The following is a 27,172-nucleotide window of genomic DNA, read 5'->3' as shown; positions in this document are numbered from 1 at the left end:
TTTTAAGCCCCTTTATGCTGCCAGGGTGGTGTAAAGGGCCGTTGACATAACCAAGAATCAGGCCCTAGGAGCTGCCTTGACTCCAGCAATGTAACCTCTCCTCCGTCCATGTGGGTTGTGTTTACCTTTGGTATTGAATCCATCCACACAAGGTGACCTCTTGGCCCACATGAGCAGAACGCAACTCTCCGCAAGTGTTGGTCCGAGCCACAAAGCTATTGAAATCTTGAGACAAAGCCAGAGAAAAACAGTTTCAATGGGAGCATGAATGCTAATGTAGCTACACAACGAGAGCAATATAGGTCCTGTTATTCAAAGATCACTGTACAAACACAGAACAAAAAGGACAGTCCCAGCCCCACAGTTTTTTGTTTGTACAATGCTTAGGACAATGGAGTACTGGTCCAGGATTAGGGCTCCTAGGCATTATGGTGATACAAATAAATAAAAATAATAATCCGAATCTGTTTTATGGCCTATATATAAACAGATAATTTCTCCCACCACTAAAGTGACTTCTTGGCAGGGCCGCCCAGAGGATTCAGGGGGCCTGGGGCAAAGTGGGGGAGCGGACATAAAAAAGGCGCTGCCCGCTGCGGTGCTTGTACTCACCGGGCGGTGCTCCGAGTCTGTGGTGGGTCCTTCACTCGCTCCGTGTCTTTGGCAGCACTGAAGGACCTGCCGCCAAAGACCCAGAGCGACTGAAGGGACCGCCGCTGAAGTGCCGCCAAAGACCCGGACCGCCGCCGGGTGAGTAGCCAGGGAAGGGATTCTCAGCCAGGGCTCGCGGGGGCCCTGTGGGGCCTGGGACAGATTGCCCCACTTGCCTCCCCGGGTGGCCCTGCTTCTTGGGTGGAAACCAGCAGCCTTTAAGGATGGCATAGAAACACTACTTCCTTGCCTAAAATGGTTTGTAAAGAATACTGTATATCCAAAGAAAACAACAGGGACAACTAAAGGGAGGCACAATTGAAACGTGAATATCATCAGCTTTCTAAGAATCAGAATAGTGATGTTTGCCATACCTTGTGTCAAACAACCTGTATATACCAATTCTGGCAGCCTGGGTTGATGATCTGCTTATGCTACAAATAACAACAGGTTTGCTGATCTCTCATCCTATTCCAGCATGGTGCTCTTTGAGGTTAATACAACATTTAAGCATAATCCACCACATTTGCCAATTTCTTCTCAAAAAAGACCCAGGACAAAAATAGCAGAGGATGCTGCAGGTATGGATTGAGTCATGTTAGCACAGCTGTGTTGGGGGTTGAGGAACAGAGTAGCACTAGATCAAGGTCTAAATGTATTGACAAAACCACATAAGGGAAAATTGAAAGTCTCTGCCTGCTTTAGACAAGGCTAGCAAAGGCCTGATCCAAAGCCCACTGAAGTTAATGGGAGTCTTCCTATTGATTTCAATGGCCTTTGCATCAGGTCCTTAGATAATAAAACCAGACTGGTCAGTTTCACACTCTAGTTGTTAAACATTCACAGGGTGCTCTTGGGTTTTAAAGTTTATAGTATTTTAGAAGGTTAAAGGGAGACTGTCAACTTAGGCACATTCCTACCTGAAAACATTTCACCTACTATTGTTACAGACCCTTAAAATTCCTAGAGGGGAAAAAAATTCCCTCACTTTTATGTCAGGCATAGTCAATTTTTATCTGTTTGTCCCTGTCCTTCACACTACAGTAGGAGAAAGGGAAAAAACGGTTTTCAGACAGGAAAATGTGATTTGAAAGCCAAAAAAATTGGCTTTGGCTCATGCCCCATGTGGGAGTAATGTGTAAAAAGTAAAGAGTGTAAATGAGTTAAGGTCTTTTTTAAAATATACATTTTAAAAATATCTAGAGGGAAGTGCTAATACATGTCTCATTTTAGTGATTGTTTAATTTTCTGTCTGGATTATCATGAGGCTCTGTCACCCAGAATAAGAGCAAAGTTGAAGAAAAGATAAATAAGATACAAAACCTATTTTTGTAAATTCACTATGTGAATATAAAATATTGTATTCAGGAGACTTCTCCCCACCCTTGCTCACCTGATGCTCTTTTCTCTGAGCTAAGTGCCAAACTGTTGGAAACATATCGGCACCAAGGTCTGTTTAGTTCTCTAGAGAACAGAGACAGCTGACTGTACAGCAGTCGCAGCCCATGGCGGAATGACATCTTACAGGCCACAACAGCTGGATGAGAAACAGAAGGGCAGTCCTGGATCTTTCACACTCTGGACAATTTTAGGGGAAAAAAAACATGGAAAGTAATTTCACTTTGCAATCCTCAGATTTTATTCTTCAATCAGTACTTGTGTCAAATTCTCCTTGACTGACCAGCTGCCCTTATTACCTGGAAGAGATAACATGGTCTAATGGCTAGGGCACTGGCCTGAGAATTAGGAGACCTGAGACCCTGCTGTGCCAGTGATCAGCTGTGTGATCTTGGACAAATCAATTCACCTCTCTGTACCTCTGCTTCTCCTCCCAACCTTTTTCTGTCTTGTCTATTTAGACTGTAAGATCTCCGGAAAAGGGACCGTAACTCACTATCTACTTGTACAGTGATTAGCACAACGGGGCATCAATACTGTAATGCAAATAATAATCACATGTACAAACTCCACCTTTATTCCCCATCTGTCATCCATACTAGTTCCTGTCTCCCTCAGGCCTGTATAATATTAATATTTTGTATGTGTATAGCATCTTCCATTATCAAGGAGGATCTCAAATGGAGGTCTATAAACCACTTGCTGGTGATGTCTGGAAAGAAGGCAGATCAGGTCACATGGCAGTGGCTCCACCTTCTTGCTTCCAACTCCATATACACCTCTACCCCGATATAACGCGGCCCAATATAACATGAATTCGGAAATAACGCGGTAAAGCAGCGCTCCGGGGGGGAGGGGGCTGTGCACTCCGGCGGATCAAAACAAGTTTGATATAACGCGGTTTCACCTATAACGCAGTAAGATTTTTTGGCTCCTGAGGACAGTGTTATATCGGAGTAGAAGTGTAATTCAATCAGTATTAAGTACAAAAACTGTCTACTCTAGACATGCCCTAGAGATGATCAGACTCTTCACGGCAAAGAGTCAGCCCTTGCCTACATACATAAAGGCGAGTGTGTAAACCTATTGAGTCCAGTGCACGTTTGCTTACAGACACTCTTATTTCAGTTAAAGGGTCTATTATTTTTATATCACTTTTTTTTTTACATTATATCAAAATAGGACACCCAATCTGAAATACGAGCACCTACCCACAAACTTGTAAATAAATAATTCAAGGTGAGATTTAAAACAGACTTAGACTGACATACACTTTAAAATGTTACCAGCATAACTATATCAGTAATGGGTGTGATTTTTTACCAATATACTTATGCTGATAAAAGCCCTAATGTAGATGCAGTTATACTTGTATAGGGCACTTTATACTTATATAGCGTATTTCACTTTGGTGATCTGGAAAAAGCTATACTCGTATAAAAGAGTTCATATAGCTGCATCTATGATAGGGAAGTGGCTTGCCACTTTTTTCCTCGATTCAAGCCCAGAAGGCACCATTGTGATCAAGTAGTCTGTGCATAACACAGGCCTGAGAACGTCCCCAAAATAATAACTAGAGCAGATCTTTTAGCAAAACATCCAGTCTTGATTTAAAAATTGCCAGCAATGGAGACTCCACCAGGACCGTTGGTGACTTTAACGATCACAGTGGCAAAACTTTGGAGGGTAGAGAAGTGAAGTGGCTCCAGCCTGCCTGCAGCCCTGGCCGCCGTTAAGGCGATACAAATAGTGCGGTTGGCCAGACCACAGCAGGTCCGGTGCCATCTGCGCACCCGGTAATGCCACAACCCCCGCAGCTGGGGCAGCTCTAGGGCACGGCTCAGCCCCATGTGTTGAGGGGCCCCACTAGGGACCGCCCCGTTTCCAGCCCGGCCTGTGAGGCCGGGGAAGGCACCGGCCTGGCCGCAGGGCCGACAAGCCATTGCCAGCAAGCGGCGGGGCGGGGGCAGTACTTGGCCCCTAAGCACAGCCCGTCCACCCGCTGGCCCAAGCTGGGGGGGCGGGGGTCCCTCAGGCCGCTGCTCGCGCTCCCAGTAGGGGCCAGTTCCCGTTTTACGGTGACAGGCGGCTGTCTTTTGTTTGTAAACGGCTACGGGGGAGGAAAGGTGCCCGCGAATCTGTGGCTTTCCGAGAGTAGCTAGTCGGGAAAGAACCCAGGCGTCCGGGCTCCCGAGCCCAGCACAGACCCCGCCCCGCACTGGAGTGTTCGCTCCCCCGGACGGCCCTCAGCTCCAGCCTCTTCCTGCTGCTGGCGGCAGCCCCTCCTCGCAGGGGCTAGACTTAGCGTCCCCACCCCATACAACCGCTCTCCCTCCCTCACGTTTTCTTTCCGCACAGGCTCGGTCCTACCTCAGGGATCGCGACACCGCAAATCTCGCCAATTGTCCCTATCCGGCCACCGTCGCATTCGTCACCACGTTTGATTAGGACGAAAGCGGGTGGCACCTCCCCGCCCGCACTAAACATGGCGACGGAGCAGTTGTGCATCACGTGACGGGATTCTAGGCTCAGGCTCACGCGCGTGCGGTGTTCCTGCCGCACGGGCTGCCGGGAAGAGGATTCAAACGATCTTGACGAAGCGCGCGAGAGCTGAGTCCGCAATGAGGCGATCGGGGCGGCGACAGGTGAGAGCGCGGTGTCTGCGGGGCAGGCCCACCGCTCTGTGTCTAACGTACGGAGAATGATGTATTCCCCACCGCCCGGTAGCAGGAGCCGGGGCGCTGGCGGCAGGCTGTTCATAGCGCTGAGCTGCCTGGTACGGGGGGGCCGATCTTCCACCGGCTATCGTGAATGGGGAGCCGGAGATCGGGGGAGCCGTCCGGGAGCACTACCCCTAGCGGCCCCCTTTGTCCTCCCCGTGCGGCATGACAGGGCCCGGCCCCGCGCTGGGGAGGCACCAGGCTCTCCGCCCCACCCATCCTGGAGCAACCAGCTGCGAACGTGTGCAGGGAGCAGCGGCTGGAGCATCTGCCACCCTCCATGTGCTGTGTTAGATCTAACCCTTCCCTCTTCCCCCTGCAGCCAGTGGCATAGCCATGTTCTAAGTGCAGGGGGAGCAAACATAAAGGCGCCCCCCTTTGGCTCCTCCCCCGGCCGCTCTGCACCCCCCCCCCCCCTGGCTTCTCCAGCAATGCCGCGCGTCCCCCCCCCCCCACACACACAGAGGAGCTGGGGCGGAGTGGGGAAGGGGTGGCAGGCGCTGCTCGCTTCTCCCGGGCGCTGGAGGGAGCGGAGCAGTGGGGTGGGCAGCAACTGGCGAGATCCCCTCTCCCTGGGCAGCCCAGTATTTCTTTTCAAAAGCGGCGCCTGCTGGGCCAGTGCTAGGCTCCTGCAGGCACTGGGGGCGGGCAGCATGGCCGGACTCCGGAGGAGCCATTGGGGGGGACGGCAGGCGCAGCCGGAGGAGCAAAGGGGCCGGCTCCTCAGCCATCGCGCCCCACGCTTAGCGCGGCCCCAACATCGCCGCGGCCCCCTCCTGCGGCGGCTCAGGGCTCGGTGGCCGAGCGCTCTGCAGCTGGCAGGCAGATCCCCTCTCCCCGGCAACTTCCTGCTTCCCTCGGCCCGGACAGCCCAGCATTAGCAAGGGGCGGGATCTTAATGCTAGGCTGCCCAGGCCGAGGGAAGCAGGAAGCTGCGGGCTGCCCAGGCCGAGGGAAGCAGAAAGTTGCCGGGGAGAGGGGATCTGCCCGCCAGCTGTGGAGCGCTCGGCCGCCAAGCCCTGAGCTGCCGCAGGAGGCGGCCGCGGCGATGTTGGGGTTGCGCTGAGTGTGGGGCGTGATGGCCAAGGAGCCGGCCCCTTCGCTCCTCCGGCCGCGCCCGCCTCCCCCCCCTGGAGTCCGTCCGTGCTGCCCGCCCCCCCCTGCCAGCAGGAGCCCAGCGCCTGCCCGGCAGGCGCCGCTTTTGAAAAATGTGCTGAGGGGAAGCGGCTGCTTCCCCTAGCTACGCTCCTGCCTGCAGCCCGCTATATCCACTGCCACTAGCGTGCTGGGGCCTGTAACAGACACGAAGGGGACAAAGGCCCCCCACCCCCCCTTACAACCCAGGGCAGACTGGCGGGAGGGCGTAGTTCATAGTTTACAAGATCTTTCACAGGCATGAACGTTAAGCTGAGTTCACTACATTGAAAAAGGAGGTCGGGGGAGTTATGTAGGAAACTTTTCATTACTAGGGTGGTTGAAGGTGTGACAGTTTGGGGGCAGGACTGTGTTAGCTTAGGATTCCATGTTGGGTTTGGGAACATTTCCACCTTCCTCCTGAATGTAACTTTGAGCATTTGTTGTTGTAGCAGGTACTTGACACCAACACCCTGGTCTGCATCTAAAACAGAGGTTGATCTAGTGATTTCACTTATGGGTGAGAAAATTCACACTCCAAAGAGATTTAAGTCTATCTAAGCGCCACTGTAAATACTGCTAGGCCAGTGGATTTACTACAGTGATGGAAAAATGCCTTCCTTGCTGTAGTAAGGGCATGGCTAAACTTGCAGATGTAAAGCGCTGTGAGTTAAACCTGCCCTCGGAGACTGCAGTAGGGAAAGCGCTGCAGTGTGTCTATGCTGTCAGATTCAAGCATGGCGTGGCTGCATTAGCAGCTCTTGCAACAGTCACACAGAGCAGTGCATTGTGGTAGCTATCCCAGCATGCAAGTGGCTGCTATGTGCTTTCCAAATGGGTGGGGTGGGGTGGAGTGGAGTGTGACAGGGAGCGTGTTGTGTGTATGTGGGGGGGAGAGAGTGGTTTTTTTGGGGGCTGAGAGCATGTCTGCATGCTGTCTTGTAAGTTCAGAGAGCAGCAGCGTCCTCTCCCACCCCCCCCAGCATTCCACAGTAATGGTTTGCTTTGTCCTGGAGCAGATAAGCATGCCAGCTGTCAGAAACGGAGCTTTGAAAGGGCATATCCGCATTCTTGCAGCGATTCCAAAACAATGACAAGAGTGGCCACTTGACTTAAGGGGATTATGGGACTTTTCTGGAGGCCAATCAGAGCACAGTAATGCAACACCTCATTCACACTGATGCTGGGGTGTTTCAGCTGAGGCGCACCAAGCATTATGCTTCTGGTGGAGGTGGATTACCAGGAGTGCTCCAGCTGCAAAGTCCAGGCGCTCTAAGTGCCTTGCCAGTGTGGACGGGTCGTGAGTTAGGGGGCCCACAGCTCTAATGCGCTCTAACTCGCAAGTTTAGCCAAGCCCTAAGTGTCTGCACTACAGCGGTGTAGCTACAGCTGTGGTGCTTGTAGTGTAGTAGACATACCCCAGGTGAAGAATCTATGGCCAGGTCTATACTACAGACCTATGTTAATATAACTACATTGCTCAGGGGTATGTGACTGATGTTGTAATAACCCCTGGTATAACTATAAATTTTTGGGTGGCCCCAGTGCGGCCATCAATTCTTGCTGATGGCCACTCTGACAATTTTTCCTAAAATACTTAATTAATTTTAGGGAAAACAAATAAATATGCACATATACATGTATAAATCATTATAATTTATTTGTGTAGGGTTCTTCCCCCACTCCCCCCAGACTCAATAATTAATAATAATGTACAGTTGTGTCTATTCTTTACTGGACCTAAACAGAATAGAAACACAAATAAGGTGCTTTGCATGTTCTGCTTTTTTTTAAGGCTCCATCAGGGTTCGTAGTTTGAAGTCGATGGGATTTGTGCTTCTAAGTCACTTGGGTGCTTCTGAAAATTCCACCATAAAGCATGGGCTCAGAAGCTTAATTTTCTAGGCTCCCATTTTTGAACATTTTGGCCTGTTTATAAAACAATTCATAATATCTCTGTTAATCATTGTATGCAGTCTCTCTAATAAACTTTTCATTGTCAGTTCAAAACAAAATTGCTTCAGTGTTTGATTTCATGCTATTAAAATATCTTTTAAAATAAAACTACAACTTAAGCATGTGCACAAGTGTCCGAGCTAAACTTTAAGTACATTAGTTCCTTTCATGTGAGTAAAGTTATGCACTTGCTCAAGAGTCTGCAGGAACTACACCTTAATTTTCAATGTTTGTCTCTTGCCTATAGCAGTTCTGTAAAAAATCAAATGAGACTCTACCAGTAGTGGCATTTGAATTAGAAAGAAACATTTATAATTTAGTTTATCAATTTGAATTAGTTTTACAAAGGCTCACTGTGATCAGAATCAATGATTTACAAATACTTAATTGAAAAAAAATAATTTAAATCACTCCATCCTGACTATAGCAAGTTTTCAGTCTTTGGGCTCTTTCTATGCACAGGATATGGATACTCCTGATTCTGGGGGCATGACCCCTTTAGGAAGAAAAACTGCAGAGACTGGAATCAACTTTACAAGTACTACACGTTTCTCAAGAGGTTTGACATTCATCAGGACACACACCCTGTTTGGTCAGAGCCCAACTAGGAGAATAATTCCACAAACATCTTTACTACAGGTGGGCTTTTAGTAGTTTAATATAACTAAAGAAAATGTCTCTATTCATATCTTAAATCAGCTGTCACATTTTATTGGACAGCTTTATCTAACCATTCTGTTGTTGAATAGATCTGTATGCTGAGTCACTAATGATGTCAATTGTATTTCTCAGAGTAATTTCTATTTTGAAATTATATGGCTTTTCTCCTAGGTTGCAATTGCTTGGATATTCATCATGCATTTCCTGAAAGGAATGGGCTTTAAAATATGTAAAGTACTTTGCTAATTAGTTTCAAGTCAAACCTGACGGGTAGAACTAAGAGTAATGCAATGAAACTAATTTAAAAAAAAAAAAAAGCTTCCAGGAATGTATTCTCCTTGTGGGGAGACATTTTCTATACTGTAAAATAACTTAAGAAAACCGGAGAAAATTCTTTCACTTAAGTCATTCAAAACAGTATGAAGCACTCACCAAATATTTACTGGCCTGAAGAATAAGCCATTTCCCCTGCAATTTAAAGGAATACCAGTTATGTACTGTATTATTTGTGATACTGCTGACTGTCTTTAACAATTTTTTTAAAACAACCAATGCAAGATATATAATAATTTATCTGTCATCTTTTCTGTAATAATCACGGTATACATCTTCCTGCATTATTTTCAGTGTTTTTCTCTTTACTTTCTTTTCCAGCATAGTGTACTCTGTTTTCTTCACTGTATTTTACATTGTACATTTCTCTACTCTTGAACAAGTCTCTTTGCTGTACTTTTTCTAATTTCTCATCAATATCGCCATCTCTCCCATGCCCACCCTCCGTCCCACCCACACATTCATGTGCATATGCACCCCTCTCCACCCAAACATCCAATAGCTACAGGACTGACACTACTAGCCAGTCAGATGTAAAGGAGTGTGTGTGAGGAAGGGTGGGAGGAGGCAGTTCTTTCCTTCTCCCTTGCCAAGCCACTGGGAAAGGGAAGGGTGTTGGGACAGCTACTAAGCTGCAATTTCTGGACCATGTTTGGGGATTCGCACATTTAGTCTCAGGCTTTGCCTGATTGTTCTGGGATGTGATTAAATTTAAAGCTCTCATCCAAGGCCCCTTTGGCTGATGGAAAAGAGGAGCAGTCTGTTTCATGGGCTTCCCTTCCCGACTACCCCAGTCTTGGAGCCTCCTAGCTGCTGTTACAGTGGGTGGAGAGTCTCCCATATGCTATCTTTCCCTCTGCCTTCCTTATGCTGCAAGACAGGTATGCGTGTCCTACTCTGTTCTTTCCATTGGCTCCTTGAACATCTTCATTGTCTGCCCCTTTTATTGATCACAGCTTACCCAAACTGCAACAAGTGAAATTAAGCTAATTTTTGTCAGTTCCACCACTGTCCGTTAGCAGCAATGAAAACTGACAACTCTGGTCTGTTTTAACTGTGCTTTAGCTTGGCAAAGCTATGAACTGCAGCAGAGGCACTCAAACTGTCTTCTGCACACAGGCAGCACTGAATGTGTCTTTATCAGCCTTCCAAACCTGAACTGAGTATCTTTGCAACCCTAAAGCTAGAAACTTAACTTTTCTGAAATGAAAGTTTAGATTCTGTGGATGTTGCTAGGATTCACTATATATCTTTCTTAAAAATTAGCCAGGATTGTATTCTGGAGAACATTGCTACTATAATCCAGTCTTTAATGTCTGAATGCTGTAGCTGGGACGATAGAGGACAATGACTTTGGTATCCTCCACCTCTATTTTCTAATTAGAAAAATCATTGTCATGTTCAGTCCTTCAGCAGTGCTCACGGACATACTTTACAGTAAAGAAATGCTGACAAGTTAAGGAAAAATAGCTAATAGAATAAACACAACTGATTAGCCTGTACATTTGATGCAGTGTACAAGTGTTTCTTCAATTTCATTACAGAAATTGTGGGCAGGCCTAGAAAACTGAATACTGTTTTCTTGATTCCAGGAAAATGCAGATCCTCAGAAGATAGCATTCCTTCTACGCAAACAATGGACCTTATATAGCGTGACCCCCATGTACAAATTCTCTTATGGCAATCTGAAGGAGTATTCTAGACTTCTGAGTGCCTTTGTTGCTGCTGAAAAGCAGAAAGGACTTGCTGTAGAAGTGGGCAATGATCTTGGTATCAAAGTGACTTTGTCCACCCTTTTAGGACTGAAAGGTACGGATCAAGACCAGGTTGCAATCCTTGTCCAGGTAAGGGCTGCAGCTAGTACGTTGATAGCAATGGGGTGTCTTAACACTTCTGAATTTCCTCACTGTAACATGTTGAAATATTTATGGCTGCTACTACAGTAATTTTCATGTATCCTGTGATTCGAACTTTTTTTGCATCCCTTTGCTTTTAACCAATATGGTTCTTGTCTGTTTTTAACACCCTCATGGACCTATTCATAAACTGTTGATACATTCAAACATAGACTTGGGAACAAATCTTTGTTATAGTTAGAGCACAGAAGTAAGAGTTGACACTCTTCAATTATAATATAATATATGGAGATATACCTATCCCATAGAACTGGAAGGGACACTGAAAGGTCATAGAGTCCAGTCTCCTGCCTTCACTAGCAGGACCAAGTACTGATTTGCCCCAGATCCCTAAGTGGCCCCCTCAAGGATTGAACTCACAACCCCTGGGTTTAGCAGGCCAGTGCTCCAACCACTGAGCTATCCCTCCCCTCTCTCTTCTGTCATTAACTTGATGTAGGATCTTGCGCAGGTCATTTAATTTCATTGGTAAAATGGATGTAATGCTACTTCCCTGCCATAGTTAAGGCCTATTAACACTCTGAGGTCCTCAGAGGAAAGATGCTATTTTGAAGTGCAACATTTTGTACTGCAATTATTGTAGGAAAATTAATGCACAATGCAAATGCTGCATTAAGCAGCACTAATGTAGACTTAAGGGTTGTTTCTATTCCCATTGAAGTAAATGGCAACACTTCCATGACTTCAGTGGGAGGAGCCAGGTCCTCTATAGGCATAATAGATGAATTGCAAAAACTGTCTTTAAACAGTCAAGATATCTAAAGTGGTATAATGGCATAGAAACCAGTGAAATGCAGTGTCAAAACAGGGTTCTGGCTGGGCCAAAATCTTTAAATTGGGCACCAAAACCCATATAGGACCTCTGAAAATCAAGCCACTGATTTGGAGCTGACTCCCTCTGATTTCTTGCTCTTAAAATGGTATAGCAGGGGGAAATTCTTGTGCTTTAGCAATTCTTATTAGAATCCATTTCACTCTGGTAAGAACTGTCAAATGCACTCTAGAACTTGGAGATTTAATGCAGACATTTTTTCTTTTAGATTGCATCAAGATCTCAGCTCCCATTTGAAAATGCAGAAAACAAAGTGGTGTGGTCAGGCTGGTTCTGCTGTATATCTGGAGATGATCTTTTGGAGAGCGTACCAGAGGATTTTACCTGTTTATCTTTGTTCCTTGCAAATGGGGCAGAGAGTTACACAGCCATAGTTGGCAGTTGGTTTCAGAAGACCTTTGACTGTTATTTCAGTCGTTTAACCATCAGCCCACTCAATCTTGCCTGGATGGCTGCTATGTGGACTGGGTGCAAAGTGGATAGTCATATGGCTGCAACAGAACTTGTTTTCTCTGTGCCCTGCATTCCCCAGTCTCTGGACATTTCATATGCCATACACCCTGAGGATGCAAAAGCCTTATGGGACACAGTGCAAAAAACTCCTGGGGAGGTTACTCAAGAAGAAGTGAATTTATTTATGGACTGCCTTTACTCTCACTTCCATAGACACTTTAAGATCCATTTGTCAGCCACAAGACTGGTGAAAGTCTCTACATCTATAGCTTCAGCACACTGTGATGGGAATATAAAGGTACTAAATTGAATTCCAACTATGAGGTTTTGATTAACACTGTTCTAGCTAGTATAATTAAAATAGTACTACCTGGCCAGAAAGAGCTGCCCCTGAAGTTGGAGCTACGCCTCTACCTAGATATAACACTGTCCTCAGGAGCCAAAAAAATCTTACCGCGTTATAGGTGAAACCGCGTTATTGAATTTGCTTTGATCCACTGGAGTGCGCAGCCCCGCCCCCCGGAGCACTGCTTTACCACGTTATATCCGAATTCGTGTTATATTGGGTTGCGTTAATCGAGGTAGAGGTGTACTTGATTCTCATTAACTGATTTCCCCCTAAAAAAATAAAATCAATTAAAATTTCAGCCTCTGCCAGACATAACTAGTTTCTAGTGTGATCCACAGCACATCTGGCAGTTGTGCAGCCAACATTTTGTATTGTAGTGGACCCCCAGTCATTGTGTTGGGCGCTGTACAAGCACAGAACAAAGACAGCCTTTGTCTCATTTTGGCTAAAATTTGCATTTAAAAATCCCAAACTTATACAAAACCTACAGCCAATAGAAATGACAATTGACTTTTTTGATATTTAAAAAAAAAAAAAAAAGTTTTAAGAAAATCCCCAGCTATTTATGTGTAAGGCTACAATTTTTTCGCAGAAGTCACAGAATCCGTGACTTTCAGCAACCTGCGTGACTTTAGCCCCAGGAGCAGGGAGCTGCAGGGTCCCCCTGCCCCAGGCGATGGGGGTACCCTGCAGCTCCTGGGTGCCAGGGGCCCCCAGAACTCAGCGGGGCCCCTGCAACTGCCCAGCTGCTGCGGGTGGTGTGGGGACCCCACCGCTGAGCTGCCCATTTTGTCATGGATATTTTTAGTAAAAGTCATGGACCGCTCCTGGGCTTCCTTGAATTTTTCTTTATTGGCCGTGACCTGTTCATGGTTTTTACTAAAAATATCTGAGACAAAATCTTAGCCTTATTTAGGTGCTAGCACAATGTTGGGATTGATATATAACATGGTAATGACTAGTGTATTTTCACTGTCCATGCTGGGAAATGAAAAGTTAAAAAAAACATACTAAAAATTGATTCGTTTATAACGATCTGAAGTGCTAGCAACATAGCTAAGAAATATGTTTTAAATGTGGACGTTGCCAAATGGGTGCTGCCAATCTTAAGTATCTTTCTCATTTCATGGCTGCTTGGCCTATTTAACCATTGACTATAGGAACTCTGCCTCATTTAGTGGGTAGGAAAAAGCACAGGAGACCTTTTTAGAATGTGAACTCTTTAGGGCAGGTAATGCTAATTTGTACAGTGCTCAACACAATGTGACCCAACCCGGTTATGATCCTTAGGCACTACAGCAATATAAATGTTCAATAATAACTTGTCAGGCCTGGCTTGAATAACGAATCATCAGATATCACTGCTAAAGAGAGTTGGCAGGAGGGTGGAAGAGCAGAGTGGTCAATTGTTGGTGCTTCTTCCTAGGAGAGGAAGGAGAAGTGAGGGGACGGAGTGGCTGGGACTTCTCTCCCTCTTTCAAAAAGGAGGTGGGAGCAGAGTGTCCATTGAGCTGCTGATTTTTTCCCAAGATGGGAGTGAAGATCAGAAGGCCCCATGTAGAGGAGGAGGAGATGGGTGTACATGAAGGCTACTGTCCTAACAGGAGGAGTCCTGCAAAGAAACAGGGAAAGTACCATGGTGATGAGATTAAGCCATAGGGCAAATCCTTCACTCACCTCTGCTATTTAAATGTGTAGAACACACATTGGCAACTGTCATCAGTGACTTAAATAGCTTATTGTATTTCTGTTCTGACTACAACTAATGGATTTTTTTTTTTTTTTTTTCCCTTCCAGATCTTACATAGCAAGCACCTAATAGGAGTGTTGACGCTGCTGACAGAGCTGGCAATCTCACAGATACAATGAAACCTTGTACACTATACCTGCTGTCCTAAAAAACTTATTACAGATGCTCTGCTTGGATCACATTAAGTCCATCTGCAGTAGATTTATGTTTGAGAGACATTGACTGCAGAAAGCTGGCTTTCCTGCAGATTTTTTTAGCCTCACAAAACTCCAGTCCATGAAGTGAAAGCATATTAGTTCCATTTGACCTCATTTGTTCCTGGACTGACATCCACAATGGGTAATGAAGCAAAGAGGGCCATAGGAGGAAAATATAGATGCACATTTTGCTATAATAAAAAAGTCACATCAATAAAGTAACATTTTGTAATGGCTTCAAGTATCATTTAAAGGGTCAGGCATGAGCTGGAACACTGGTCCTGCTCCATAGCCTAGATCAGTGGTTCTCAATCAGCACACAGCTGCAACCTATGTGACATCCTCAGGGCCATACAGGTAGTATATATATTGTGTGGATGTGGCTCACCTAACACAGAGAAAACTGCATAAGCGGCCCACAATGGTAAATTGGTTGAGAACCACTGGCCTAGATGCTAACACAGTAGTGCAGGAGGGTGGTGCATGTAATATAGGGCAGAAAAGCCTGTCTGTTGGGATTAATTTCTGCAAGGTTCAAAAGCACTCCCCTATGTTTGTTGAGTGAACAGTGAACTATTCAGAAGAATCAGTATGGCCTTGGTATCAGAGCATTTGAAGGAAAAGCCTCCTGTTTCCAGCTCTGCTACTAGTGACCTAAGCAACTCACTTAAGCTCGATGCCTGTTTCCTTAACTACAAAATGGGATATTGGCTACATTTAATATAGCTGTTTAAAATGTACAAATTAAGGTGGTGTAAGGTAAAATGAGATTTTTTTTCCCCCCCCACCCTGCAAGTATATAGAGAAGGTTTTGCTCTCCTCCTTTGTCAGTGAAGCTAAAGTCAAGTAAGAGTGTCAACCTCTTTCACTCTTACTTGACTTTGCTGTTGAATGTACTGGCTCTGAAGCAATGTGAAAACAGTTTTCTGATCACGCTGATTTTATGTGCCACAATCTATGCTAGTTCAGTTAAATAATCTTATTCTTTACCTCTTGACTGGTACATACAGGGGAGGGATAGCTCAGTGGTTTGAGCATTGGCCTGCTAAACCCAGGGTTGTGAGTTCAATCCTTGAGGGGGCCACTTAGGGATCTGGGGCAAAATCAGTACTTGGTCCTGCTAGTGAAGGCAGGGGGCTGGACTCGTATGACCTTTCAAGGTCCCTTCCAGTTCTAGGAGATATCCTATCTCCATTAATTTATTGATTTTAAGTGGGCAGTAAGACTACCTCACCTACTCTGGAATTTGTCTATATTTAAATACTTTGTGGTACAGATCATGGCACACTGGCTATGACTAGGCTCCTAGGTGCTTCTATAATACAACTAGCAGGCAGGTGCTTATGAGGCCTGACGTTCAGAAGTGCTGAGCACTCGCCAGTTCCCACTGATCCATGGCTGCTGTTGGATGAAAGGTACCTAAATACTGATATTTTTTCCAGAGCACAGTTTCATAAGCCAAGATTTAAAAAAATGGGACTAAGTTTTCATTAAAAAAAAAAAGTACATTCTAGGCCTTGTGTTTGGCAAGAGACTGAAAACTGATACAAAGACTGGCAGCTTGAAGCAGTTCCTGTTTATATTGAGGAGTTTTATTCTGAAATCCAATGACTTAACTTGCACTGCTGATCAGTTTAGGAGAAAGATCCAACTACTACATTTATCCCAGAATTGTAAGTCTCTCTCACCTTCTCGGATACCAAAATCCCTCTCTTGTTTGCATGGTCATTATAAAATCTGAAATAAATATATTGAATTTAATACAAAAATCTAACACTAGCCCACATTCACTCCAGCTTTGACAAAGAAGCACTGAAAGAAAGATCAATGTGGTGTACCTCTGATCTACAGCCACCTTCCACTTTTGAAAATAGTATTTAATCTACAACCACCTGCTAAATAACTTTGTTTCCATATGTTCAGTGTTACATAACCATAGTTCTAGGAAAGTGTGCTAAAGTAAATGCCTGTCTGCAAATCAGTGGAATTACACTAGGGCTAGATTGAGCTTCTGTTATCAGGGCCACCTTTCCCTCTAGACAAATAGCTGTGTCCTGAACAATCCACTTCTAGGCTAAAGGATGCATGTGCCATTTCCCCCCCAGACACCCAACCAGCAGAGCTACAAGTCAGTTTTGCTTAGGAACTGCTTCAACCAGCCATCTGTTCAGTCCAGTATGTTGTCTTTACTGGGCCAATGCTTCAGGAAGGTGTCAAACCCCTACTGAAAAATACTATACCGTGTGGTGGGGGGAGAGTAGTTCTGCCTGACTCCCATCTGCAGATCAGTTTATGCCCTAAAGCTGGAGCAGCAATGAGCCTCTATAACTTAACTGGAGAGTGGTAACAGCTTATGAGAATTTCGTGTGTGTCCTGCTTTTGTTAGAGGTGTTGAAATGGGCCTGTTCTTGTTTCTCTTGAAGTCAAAGGAAGCAAAATTAGCATAAAATTAAACCATAAGTTATTCCTCCTCCTGCTGCTGCTTTAGACAAAAAGAACAAGCAATAAATAACAGCATAAAAGAAATTTATTAAGGTAACACTGCTATTTATACAAGTTACTCATGCTAGAAAAAAGCATAAATGATACATGTAAACAATTGTTTACAGAATACTTGTTTTTCCTTGTAAAGGTGCAAATGATCTTCAAATGTAAACACAAGAATGCCAACCGTTGAGGAGCTTTTTTTTTTTTTTTTTGTTAAAAAAAGTCTTGTTTAATGACCCATTTTTGTTAGCATAGTGTTATTTTTCTATTCTCAAGCACATTAAAGTGCTGAGTTATAGGAACCAAACCGTACTGAGATGTTAGCACTGCTCTTAATATCAAGGATGTACATTCCTCCAACCCTTTCAAATCTCTAATTTAGTAGGTATGCCACAAAGTTACCTCGGTTGCATCATGACATTCTCTCATTCTGGAGCTTAACAATACAGCCAACTTGTCTTGTTTGCTCAAAGCATGGAGGCACTCTGTCATCCAGCTTTTGCACTCGCTAAAACATACCCCATTACTCACAATGCAATTGCACACCATCTCCTCCAGAAGTCTATTAAGCAGGCCTCATACCTTTTCCAGCTCTAAAGCCAACATAAGGAAGTGCATAAAAATTCATTAAGGGGAGGTACCATCTGATCCTTATCCTAATGTTCCCCAGTATGAATTATAAAGAAACAGGAGAGAGACGGGTAGGGAGCTAAGCTGATTCTGACCAGAGCATTTTTCAGCAGGAGCTATTTCAAGTCTGCAATAGGGGCGAGTGCTAGGAAATTGCAACTATATCTTTCTAGATTCTCCAAAAATAACAAGTGGTTCCCATGTGAGCAGAGACAAGAATTGATAATGGCAATAAGTGCTCTCATAAAGTTCACATACAGGAAAGAGACAGATCCTGAACCTTTGTACCACACACTGGAAAAATGCATAATTTTGGAGTCTAGCTATTTTTCAACTTTCATCCCCAACCTCCTTTTTGAGCATCAGTAATTCAGCAAAGAGATGGGAGTTCCAGTCCTGCTTCTCATTGCCCCAAAAACCGACCAGACGCTCAGAGCACTAATCTTCACAGCTCCTGTGCTCTAAGAGGCCCAAGTGGCTTGGCGCAGCAGCGTCCAGAAGTATCAGGATGTAGCCCTGCCCCAACCTTCAGCCTGTCAGAACTCAATCTCAAAAAATTAAAAGAGATGGAATCTTTCACTGTGAGTGATGCAAAGAAAATACATGATACAAATTAAATGAAAAAATAAATATACTCTGCACTCAGAAAAGCTTCTGTGCAAAGGTGGCACCTTTCTGGTCAAGTACATTTTTTTTTTTTTTAAATGAAGCTCTCTGTAAATAAGGCAAAAGCACTATTTTCAGTATCACTTTCCTCTTTCACCCACTGCATGGATGCCACTTCCACTGCTGGAGGAGGAGAGGCCCTCCTCTTTGCCAGACTCCTGGCACAGCTTGCAGTCCCAGGTCATTGTTTATGCTACAGTCACTTTTACAGTTCAGTTTATTCAAAAACCAAGAGACTTTAGAAAAAAATATGGACATAAGCAAAGCTTCTAGTTGTAGTAGATGGTTCCTGGAGTCTGACAAGATGGTCTCCCATTGGATGTGCGCTCAAAAAGTCATTTTATTTATAATTCCATAGAAAGAGGCACCAGCAAAGAATTAAGGTGGATCTATATTTTACTAGAGCCGCACAGAGCTCCAGAGTCAGTAAGTCTCTTCAGTTTGTACAGGATTGAGAACCAAGGGCTTTCCCTCCATTAGACGCTTACCATATATGGGATTCACAATGTGTCATTTTGATAACGCCTACACCACCTCCCAGTCGACGATAGTTCATTCCGCCATACAACCTGCAAAGAAAAGTTGTCGTTGGTCATACTGCTTAGGCTCTTAATGCACTGTCTTCTCTGATAAAAGCATGAAACAGCCTCCGTAGGCAGCATGTATAGTTCAGCACAATTGTTGGTCTCCATTTCAGGTGATGCCTGTGATTAAGCTGTCTGATGAGTAAGGCAGGGGTCCCCAATCTATACACACACACATACATCTAAAGTAAATAGCCATATTTGCTCACATATGTATCTCCCTTGATGCGGACAGCAAATTATTTTGCTTCCAGTCTTCCAGCATCAGAAAACTGCACTGAATTTCTTTTCTGCTCCTGTGTAGTTACAGGAACAGAGGGCAGCAACTCTGTGGGCTGCATTTGGCCCTCTGGCTATGCTTTGGGCAACCCTGGAGCAGGGGGTAAATCTTCTACATGATGCACAACTAATTTCAGACTCATATCTGCTTTATACTACACACAGCTGAACAGACCAATGTATAATGCATTTCAAACATCATCTGTTCTCTCCATGCTATGATACTGAAACAGTGCCCACATTTCATATGGAAATCTGATGCCTATCAGCTCTCATTTCCTGCTTCAGCTGCATATTCCTCTATGTGCTGATGCAGTTACAGTCTGCTGGAAGAAATAGGACAGTGGAGTTCTTTCAGTAACTGTCACTAATGCCACCCATTAACCCCAGATCGCATATCAAGGATTTCCCATTGGTGCTCCACACATAGGAGAAAAAAAATTCACACAGCAAGAAGAACCGCAGCCAATAAAGAGAGGCAAGATGATAGGAGACATCACCAGCTTTATTCAATTCAGTGCCGGTAACAAACAAGCTAGTATCTTCAATAGCTACCTATATTAGCTACAAACACATGCTTTGGCTAGCTCTCCATACTATATGTCCAACCACTCCTGCTAGGGAGAGTGGCTGTCACCATTCGGTTAAAAGGCAGAATTAAGTTACTCCTGGGGGAATTGTGCACCACTGCGCAGGCACAGAATTCATGTCCCCCACAGATTTCTTTGCTTCCTTACGGAAAAAGGACTTTCTGAAGGGGAAGCAAAGGGAAGCCACAAGAGTGGTCATGCGCCCCACCCCAGCAATGCAGGCGCAGTATTTTGGGCACCTGGAGCAGATGGCAGAGAGGTAAATCACTGCACGGGACGTAGGGGTGCGGGGAAGGCGGGGCTGGGCTGCACCAGGCTCAGCTGCTAGTTCCGGCTGGGCTGGGGTGGACAGGACTTGCTCTTCCCCTGAAAGGAGCGGCCTGGGCCAGGTCAGACCCACCCCCAGAACCTCCCCCGTCTGCAGGAAGCTCCACACCCTCCCCCCATCACTCCTCAGCACTGGGGGGAGGGATCACTTTATGGGGAACTCCGCTGTCTGCCCAATCCCTGTGCATCCGGACGCCTGCATATCCTGACCCCCACACACCTGAAACCCCACCCCGTTGAGCCTCACCTCCTACAGTCAGACCCCCCGCACTGAACCTCAACCCCCTTAACCCAGACCACCCCCTTCCCCCCGGTGAGCTCCCCACACTCCAAGCCCCACCCTGACAAGCCCCCTGCACCCAGACCCCCACCCCACCAGCACCTGGACTTCCATGCCAAGCCCCATCCCCCCTCACCCAGATTCCCCTGTTGAGCCCCAACCACCTTCATCTGGACCCCCCTGCAGAGTCCCATTGCCCCTGTACCTGGAATCCTGCAACGAGCCCCTGTGCATCCAGAATCCTCTCGCAGCCAGACCCGCCACTGAGCCACCCGTACCCTGATTGCCCCACACAGAACCCTCTCATCCCACACCTGGATCCCTCCTCACACTTGGATCCTGCCAGGCTGAGCCTGCCTGCCCACACCCGGTGTGCCTGGTGTGGAGGGGCAGGGCCCCGGGGCATTTCTGTGGCAAGCCCAGCCCTTGCGCCGTGTCACGGTTGGGTGTAGCCTCTCCATCAAGTCTGTGTCCCAAGGGGTGGGGTCGGGGAGATGGCTGGAGGTGATCTCCCACCTCTGTGCAGCCAGTGACCTGTGCTCTCCATTGCAATGCTGGAGCCTCTACATTTATTTATTGACAAAATTTGTAGAATTTTGCAGAATTTTAAAATGTGTGCAGAATATTTTTTGGCACAGAATTTTTAATTTTTTGGTGCAAAATTCCCTCAGGAATATTAAGTATATACTGCTTCCCACTGGGCTGGCTTTCTGAGCTGTACAGAGGCATCATCACACAAAAGTACTTAACTGAGAGAAGTGCCTCCTACACTACATAGGAAAATCTCAGCATGAAAGGGTAATATACTAGTTCAGGCCAGCTCAATAGGACAAGGACATTAATTTCTTCCTATTCCCTGCACTCTGACAGATTTCTAAGGCATCAAATCCCTTTCAAGGATATAAATAGGAGTCTGAAACTCTACACTGATTAGATTAATGTACGAACCGTTGTTTTCAAGTGCAGTTATTGTCAGAAAAGTGATTCTGGAAAAACAGCCTCTCTCTGTTCAATACATATTTCCCACCAGTGGTTTCATATCAGACCTGCTTAGTTTAAAGGTCAAAACAAGATTTTTCTAACTGCTAGCCCTGCAGATTTAACAGAACTCCATATACTCAAACTCCTCTGCTTCATACAATAGATCCCCATCTAAAGAGATTCTGGAATCAGAGCATAGCACTGTGAAGCCTAAATAGCCCCAAAGGAGCACACTGAATTCTGTTCTGCTTTCTGTATCTTTAAGCTTCAACACCTAAGGTACATGGTTATTTTTGTTGGTAAACTGAGCAGACATGGCTCAATGCATGTGTACGTGTACACACACACACACATACACACACACACACACGTATGTACAAACACATGTACACACACAGATCTCCAGATTAGCCTACAAAAAAAGTGCCAAAACACAGTATTTGAGATTAGGAGGTCTAGGTTCTAATACAGTGTGTGCCAATGGCTCACTATGTAACTGACTAAGTCACTCAGCTTCTCTGGACCTCAGTTTCCCCAGCTGTATGATGGCAAATCAAATCCCTACTTCCTAATGGTGCTGTGAGGCTTAAATTCACTAAAGTGGGCAAAGGTCTTTGGGGTCCTTAAATATAAGGCACTATAGTAGAATCACCTCTATTATATTCAAAATGAAGATGGTAGAGGGGACTTCAAGCACAGCTACTGCAGTTTTGAAAAAGGAAACTGCCGGCCCTCACCACAGGGAGCTATTTCCAAAATGGCTGTTACTCCTCTGGTCAGACGTATGGAGGAGCAATGGGCAAGACACATATTGGAACACAGCAGCACTACAGACCATTCAGATATGGATTATTTTGGTGAAAGCCCAACACTTACGTAGAGGTTTGCTACCTCTCTTTAGGAAATGGCTGTGCAGTGAGATTTCACTGCTACTGATACAGTCTATCAGCACTAAAGTGACAGCATTATGAGTGGTCAATGTCTCCATTTCCTTTCTATTCTGAAACACACTCCAGGCGCATATGGGTGGCAGAGAAACACAGTTTCTCCACCTCTCAGTTATTCAGAAAATGATTCTCTCTCTCACACTGGAAATGGGAGGTTAGTCATGTGACATGCTGGATCACATTGCCTGCTCCCTCTGTTGGTTTCACTTTCAAACAAACCAGCCAAGTCACACAAAGGGTTACAGTGGTCACCTCCATCAACCAGACTTCCAGTAAGATGAGGCATCTCTACTCTGCTGGGAAGCATAATTTAAGCAGGTGTGCCTAAGATTTGCAATGTCACTGTTTCATGAATTTAAAGGTTACCTCCATGTGTTAGCATCAGGATCAAACACTTCAATGGTCTTCAAGTACGTTGTGCCATCAAAGCCTCCCACTGCCATTAGCTGTCCATTCACTACTGCAAGGCCAACCTAGAAAACAACCCCCCCAGATATTATTCCTGCTTCATTGCAGGTCCTGAAGGCTTGTCTCACAAGAAAAACACTTCAATAAAAGACCATTCATTAATCAGCAGTCAAGCCTTGGGAAGATGTCAGTACACAGCACACACGTTCCTGGAGGCAGTAGGGGTAGAGAAGGGACAATTGTATTTTAGTATTTCTGTTAAAATACAGATTCATAAAACCTAGCATAAAATCGTATTCAACTAGAACATTTCAGTACAGATTCCCTCAAAACACATGGCTACTTCCCTGGGATGCTGAGGAGAGTTAACCGAAAAAAAAAGATTAGAGCTTTCCCACCCTGTCAGAGAAGACAAAAAATGTGTTTTGCTGCTTCGTGCATTGGCAATTGTGTTGGACTCTCATCAGCAGTATGTTGGTTTTACAAGTGATTTAAATGTCATTGCTCTCAAGACTGGTTCAGCTCATCAGATAGCACAAATGATACATTCAAGTTCATGCCCAGGGACTGGGAGAGTAAAAACAGCAAGGGTTAGAATGAACAAGACCTTCATCACACAATAAGCAACCGGGGTTGTACTACACTGATCCCAGAGCGAACAGTAGGATCCTCCAGCCCCAGGCTCCGAGGACCTCATTGTGATGCTGGCAGGCCAGATGCCAGCTCTTGCCCAGGCTGCAGGCATTAGTAAAGAACTGACAACCTCGTAGCTGGAGACCAGACCAGGTCACCTGTATGTTAGTTTTGCTTAAAACAGGTATTAGTCTTATAAGACTGTATTTAGTGTTCAGATTCTATGAAATGCTTGTAAGTTGCTGCATGCATTAAACACACTTATAATGTCTGTATTCCATGCTATAAGAAAATATGTACATTTTGCTTTATAACTTTGAAAATGTTTGCTCTGAATTTATGAACTTAGCCATGGGAATCGTTCTCCCCATCCATCCAGAAGGACTACCAAAGTCAGACAGGCCATCAAGGAATATTGCAATACAAAGGATTGGTTAATGGCCCTATCATACCTGGGAAATGCTACATGCAAGAAAGCTCATCCTGTGGCCTTGGAAACTGAATGAATGAAAGAAATAAAACAAAGCCACAGGGAAATTTTCCAGTGTTTTGGCTATTTGAACTCTGAAGGGCCAGAGACTCTAAACTGAAGCCAGAGATCCCCAGGGGCTGCCCTGAAAGACACTTAGAGTTGTAGTGGTCTGTCAATTCAATCACTCTTAGGATTTAGATGGCAAGTCATTTGTGTGTGTATGTTTGCTTGCTTTAACCTGTAAATAACTCTCTTATTCCTTTTTCCTAATTAATAAACCTTTAGATAGTTTATTACAGGAATGGCTACAGGCATTGTCTTTGGTATAAGATCTAGGGTACCAACTGATTTGAGGTAAGTGACTGGTTTCTTGGGACTGGAAGCAACCTGAGAGTGGTGTGATTTTTGGTGTAAGTGACCATTCATCATAAAGTCCAGTTTGTCTGGGTGGCAAGATGAACATGATAGCTCTCCAGTCTGTTTGCTAATTCCTCCAAAACGCACAGTAGGACAGGGCCTGTGTGTTTAATGGCATGTTCTTTTCTCTAATGGATTCTGCTGCTATTGGGAGGGCGGGGGGGAGGTTATGGCTACTTACTGATGTAGTACACTCAAGAATTCCCTGCTTCAGAATTAAGTGCTCGTGACTCAGTGCTAGTTGTCAAAACTCTTATGGAAAAAAGCAGCCTAAAAAATTTTCCCCTTCTCAGTTGTATTAAACAGTTGTCGTCATCACCCACTCACCCCTTGCAGCATAGGAAGCTCACATTGCTACACCTTGTACTTCCTTCTGGGCAATGTGCTTTGCCTTTTTACAAACATTTCCCTCTTAGAAGGGGGTTAAGATGCGGGAAAAGTGAAAGAAGCAAGAAAAGAACAGAGCCCTCCCTATCCTCCAGCTAAATAGCTAAGCACAGCACAAGCTGGCAAATGAAGCAGAACTCACGCCGCTCCGCCGTGATGTCATGGCAACCACAGGAGACCACTGGTTGGTTCTGGGGTTGTATCTCTCGGCACTGCTGAGCTCTGTGGTATCATCTCGGCCTCCCACAGCATAGATCATGTCCTGGTATACTGCACAGCCCAGGTGCTTCCGTCTAGTCCCCATGGGAGCTATTGTGTGCCAGCGGTTCTCTTGGGGATTGTAGCGCTCCACTGTGGAGAAAGTCACATTACAAATCTTTGGACACCATCCAATGCCCTTCTATTAGTGACTCTGTGCTTGTAGCCATAACACAGATCAGACTGTGAAGACACAACATTTCCTCCCCACACCAGAAACACATTGTGTCAGTTTGTCACCATCCACACTGCTTCTCCCTGCTTTCTCTAGAGGCTTGCTATTCCTCCTCCTCTCCCCAACCCCAGTCTAACAAAGACAGGAATGCCAGATGTTCAGTCATTTATTGCACCTCAGCTGAAGAATGACAATCTGGTGAAGCTACAACTGGTCTGTACTGCCATCTACACTTGTGACAGAGTGACCTCCAGTAAGTATCCTGTTGCCCAAGCCAGTGAAGACCAGAGATATTGCAGAGATGATGCACTGGCTCTTGGCAGGCAAATGCTAAGAAAATGCACAAAGTAACTGCCTATTGCAACATCCTAGTGATAAGCAGACACACAAATATATAACCAGCTATCAGCGGTTTAGGAGGATGGGGACAGTACTAATGTATAGCAAAATCAACTTCAAGTGAGGAACTCACTCAGAAAACAGACCACAAAATATTTACCAGCTGTCTGGGGAAGGCTTATGGGTAAAAGAACGGGACCATGGAAGATACTGGTTGCAGTGCAGTATGGAGAAGTGACATACCTGTATTGAGAGGCGACGTCCCATCGGAGCCTCCCACAGCATAGAGAAAGCCCCCTAACACAGCCACTGCCACTCCTAAGCGCCTGGTACTCATGGAAGCCACCCGAGTCCATTTGTTTTCTTTTGGATCATACCTGCCACAAGAAAAAGCAGAGACCAGTTGAGCTTTCAAATATACACATCAGGCCCTGTTTCCCTTGGGAGCTGCACCAAGCAACTAAAGGAATCTGTGGGGAGCAGTAGTTCTGACAGTTCCACATTCAGATGAGGTAATACTAACACGTCTATTCTGGTTTTAGCCTCTAAAAGAGGTTCAGGATATGCACATTATGGCACCTAGGCAGACAGTTGCTGTTTGCTGGAATTCAGGTTAAACTAAAAACATCCACCTTCAAATACAATCACTAACAAACCCACTCAGCATTTGTTGCCTCCTTTCAAACTCATGTGCACCAATTGCATCTTCTTATAAGATCTTTCCTTCTCCTCCCCTCCCGCTTCCTTATTTTTAATACCTTTCCACAATGTTGAGACAAGAGACGCCATCCTGGCCACCAACAGCATACAGGTATCCCCCGAGAACTGCCACTCCAACACTGGTCCTGCAGGTGCTGGTGGGAGCCACATCACTGCTCCACTGATTCGTCTTTGGGTCATATCTAAAAAGTGTGTCAAATAATTCAAGTCTGAACTGCTTATCTATGGAAATCTCCGACTCCCCTGTGGTTTGGGACTAGTGGTACAGTGGAACTTGCCTACCCTGAATTCAGAGAGAAACTATAAAGAAGAAGGATGAAAGTCCTGAATTGTTCCAATGCACTATGTAGTGCAAACTGCAATTCCAGTTGCAGTAAAACCTCATCTTAGCATGAAGTCATTCTTGGAAAAGTTACTGACTTCACTAAAAGCTGGTTCCACTGTATTTTACTTTAAATCACTGAAGGTTTCAAAGGCCCAATTCTGACCTCCATTCCTCCTCCCTTGTATGTATTTCCAAGGTTCACATAATTCTCTATTTACCACGCCCAGAAAAGAATGTCTGGATAGTTTTCCGCATCTTACAAGTAAATATATGCTTGCAGGCTCACCTTCATGAGCAACACTAAAAAAACAAGCCAGTCGGAATGCATATGTAAGGAAGTTTGCAAAAGCCATGCCCATCAGAAACTACAGCCAGGCCCACTCTTACACTTCCTTTCCCTACTCCTTTACATGTCAAAGGCTATGCCTTATATAGAGCTCAGAGCAGAGTAATGAGACTCAGATTACCATTAAGTTAGGGAACAAGGCTACATCCTGCTATGTCTGATGTCTTAGTTTAATATAACATTGATACAGATGTCAAAAAGGCTGGTAATCACTGCCACATATTAGCTTATGTACTGAAGCAGGAAATGTAGATAGTATAGATGTAGTATTTCAACTGTTCAGCATGCGATCAACACAGACAGCAAAATGGACACCCTTATCACAGATGACACCATGTTTTGAATGCATGTTAACTCTGCAATGATCTCCTGGAGACCTACCTTTCTACACTGTTAAGGTAAGAAGAACCATCATGGCCTCCCACAGCATACAGGAGGTCATCCAGAACACTGACTCCAACTCCACAGCGCCTTTTGCTCATGGAAGCCACCATCCGCCACTCATTGGTTTGAGGGTCATAGCGCTCCACACTGGAAATTGCGTCCCCACTACACCAGCCTCCCACTGCGGG

The 27,172-nt window shown here is 45.2% G+C and overlaps 3 protein-coding genes across 5 annotated transcripts in view; 1 reads left to right on the top strand and 2 right to left on the bottom strand.

Annotated features, from left to right (window-relative positions):
* DARS2 (aspartyl-tRNA synthetase 2, mitochondrial) overlaps positions 1-4,571 on the bottom strand; it is a 36,419-nt gene extending 31,848 nt beyond the window's left edge. The window contains exons 1-3 of the mRNA XM_034778885.1: positions 4,420-4,571; positions 2,045-2,229; positions 126-225 (exon numbers count right to left, since the gene is read on the bottom strand). Of these exons, the coding sequence (XP_034634776.1) occupies positions 126-225; positions 2,045-2,171 (227 nt within the window). The 5' untranslated portion in view covers positions 2,172-2,229; positions 4,420-4,571. The remainder of the gene's footprint in view (positions 1-125; positions 226-2,044; positions 2,230-4,419) is intronic.
* On the top strand, positions 4,535-14,581 carry CENPL (centromere protein L). The gene is made up of 5 exons (XM_034778878.1): positions 4,535-4,694; positions 8,322-8,498; positions 10,445-10,696; positions 11,809-12,351; positions 14,200-14,581. Exons 1-5 carry the CDS (start codon positions 4,671-4,673, stop codon positions 14,269-14,271), a joined length of 1,068 nt encoding a protein of 355 aa, XP_034634769.1. The 5' UTR covers positions 4,535-4,670; the 3' UTR covers positions 14,272-14,581.
* Positions 7,636-27,172, bottom strand: part of KLHL20 (kelch like family member 20) — a 48,203-nt gene continuing 28,666 nt past the window's right edge. For 2 of the 3 annotated variants that reach the window (XM_034778875.1, XM_034778876.1), the window contains exons 7-14: positions 26,982-27,165; positions 25,968-26,111; positions 25,453-25,586; positions 24,580-24,788; positions 22,487-22,593; positions 18,621-18,701; positions 8,952-8,987; positions 7,636-7,832 (exon numbers count right to left, since the gene is read on the bottom strand). In XM_034778875.1, the coding sequence (XP_034634766.1) occupies positions 7,805-7,832; positions 8,952-8,987; positions 18,621-18,701; positions 22,487-22,593; positions 24,580-24,788; positions 25,453-25,586; positions 25,968-26,111; positions 26,982-27,165 (923 nt within the window). In that variant the 3' untranslated portion in view covers positions 7,636-7,804. Of the gene's footprint in view, positions 7,833-8,951; positions 8,988-18,154; positions 18,702-22,486; positions 22,594-24,579; positions 24,789-25,452; positions 25,587-25,967; positions 26,112-26,981; positions 27,166-27,172 lie in introns of those variants that run through there. The other variant, XM_034778877.1, reaches the window with a different exon arrangement.

This window comes from Trachemys scripta, chromosome 8 (genome assembly GCF_013100865.1).
Source record: "Trachemys scripta elegans isolate TJP31775 chromosome 8, CAS_Tse_1.0, whole genome shotgun sequence".
NCBI classification, from domain to species: domain Eukaryota; kingdom Metazoa; phylum Chordata; order Testudines; family Emydidae; genus Trachemys; species Trachemys scripta.
The sequence above is the reverse complement of the archived record's forward strand: the minus strand, read 5'-3'. Positions and strand labels throughout refer to the sequence as shown.

Bases quoted from the DNA above. Each gene is read 5' to 3' on its own strand.
- CENPL (XM_034778878.1), top strand. From the start codon at position 4,671: ATGAGGCGATCGGGGCGGCGACAG. The intron at 8,499-10,444 runs GTGGGCTTTTAG...TCTTGATTCCAG, and splicing joins CACAAACATCTTTACTACAG to GAAAATGCAGATCCTCAGAA. The intron at 12,352-14,199 runs GTACTAAATTGA...TTTCCCTTCCAG, and splicing joins ACTGTGATGGGAATATAAAG to ATCTTACATAGCAAGCACCT.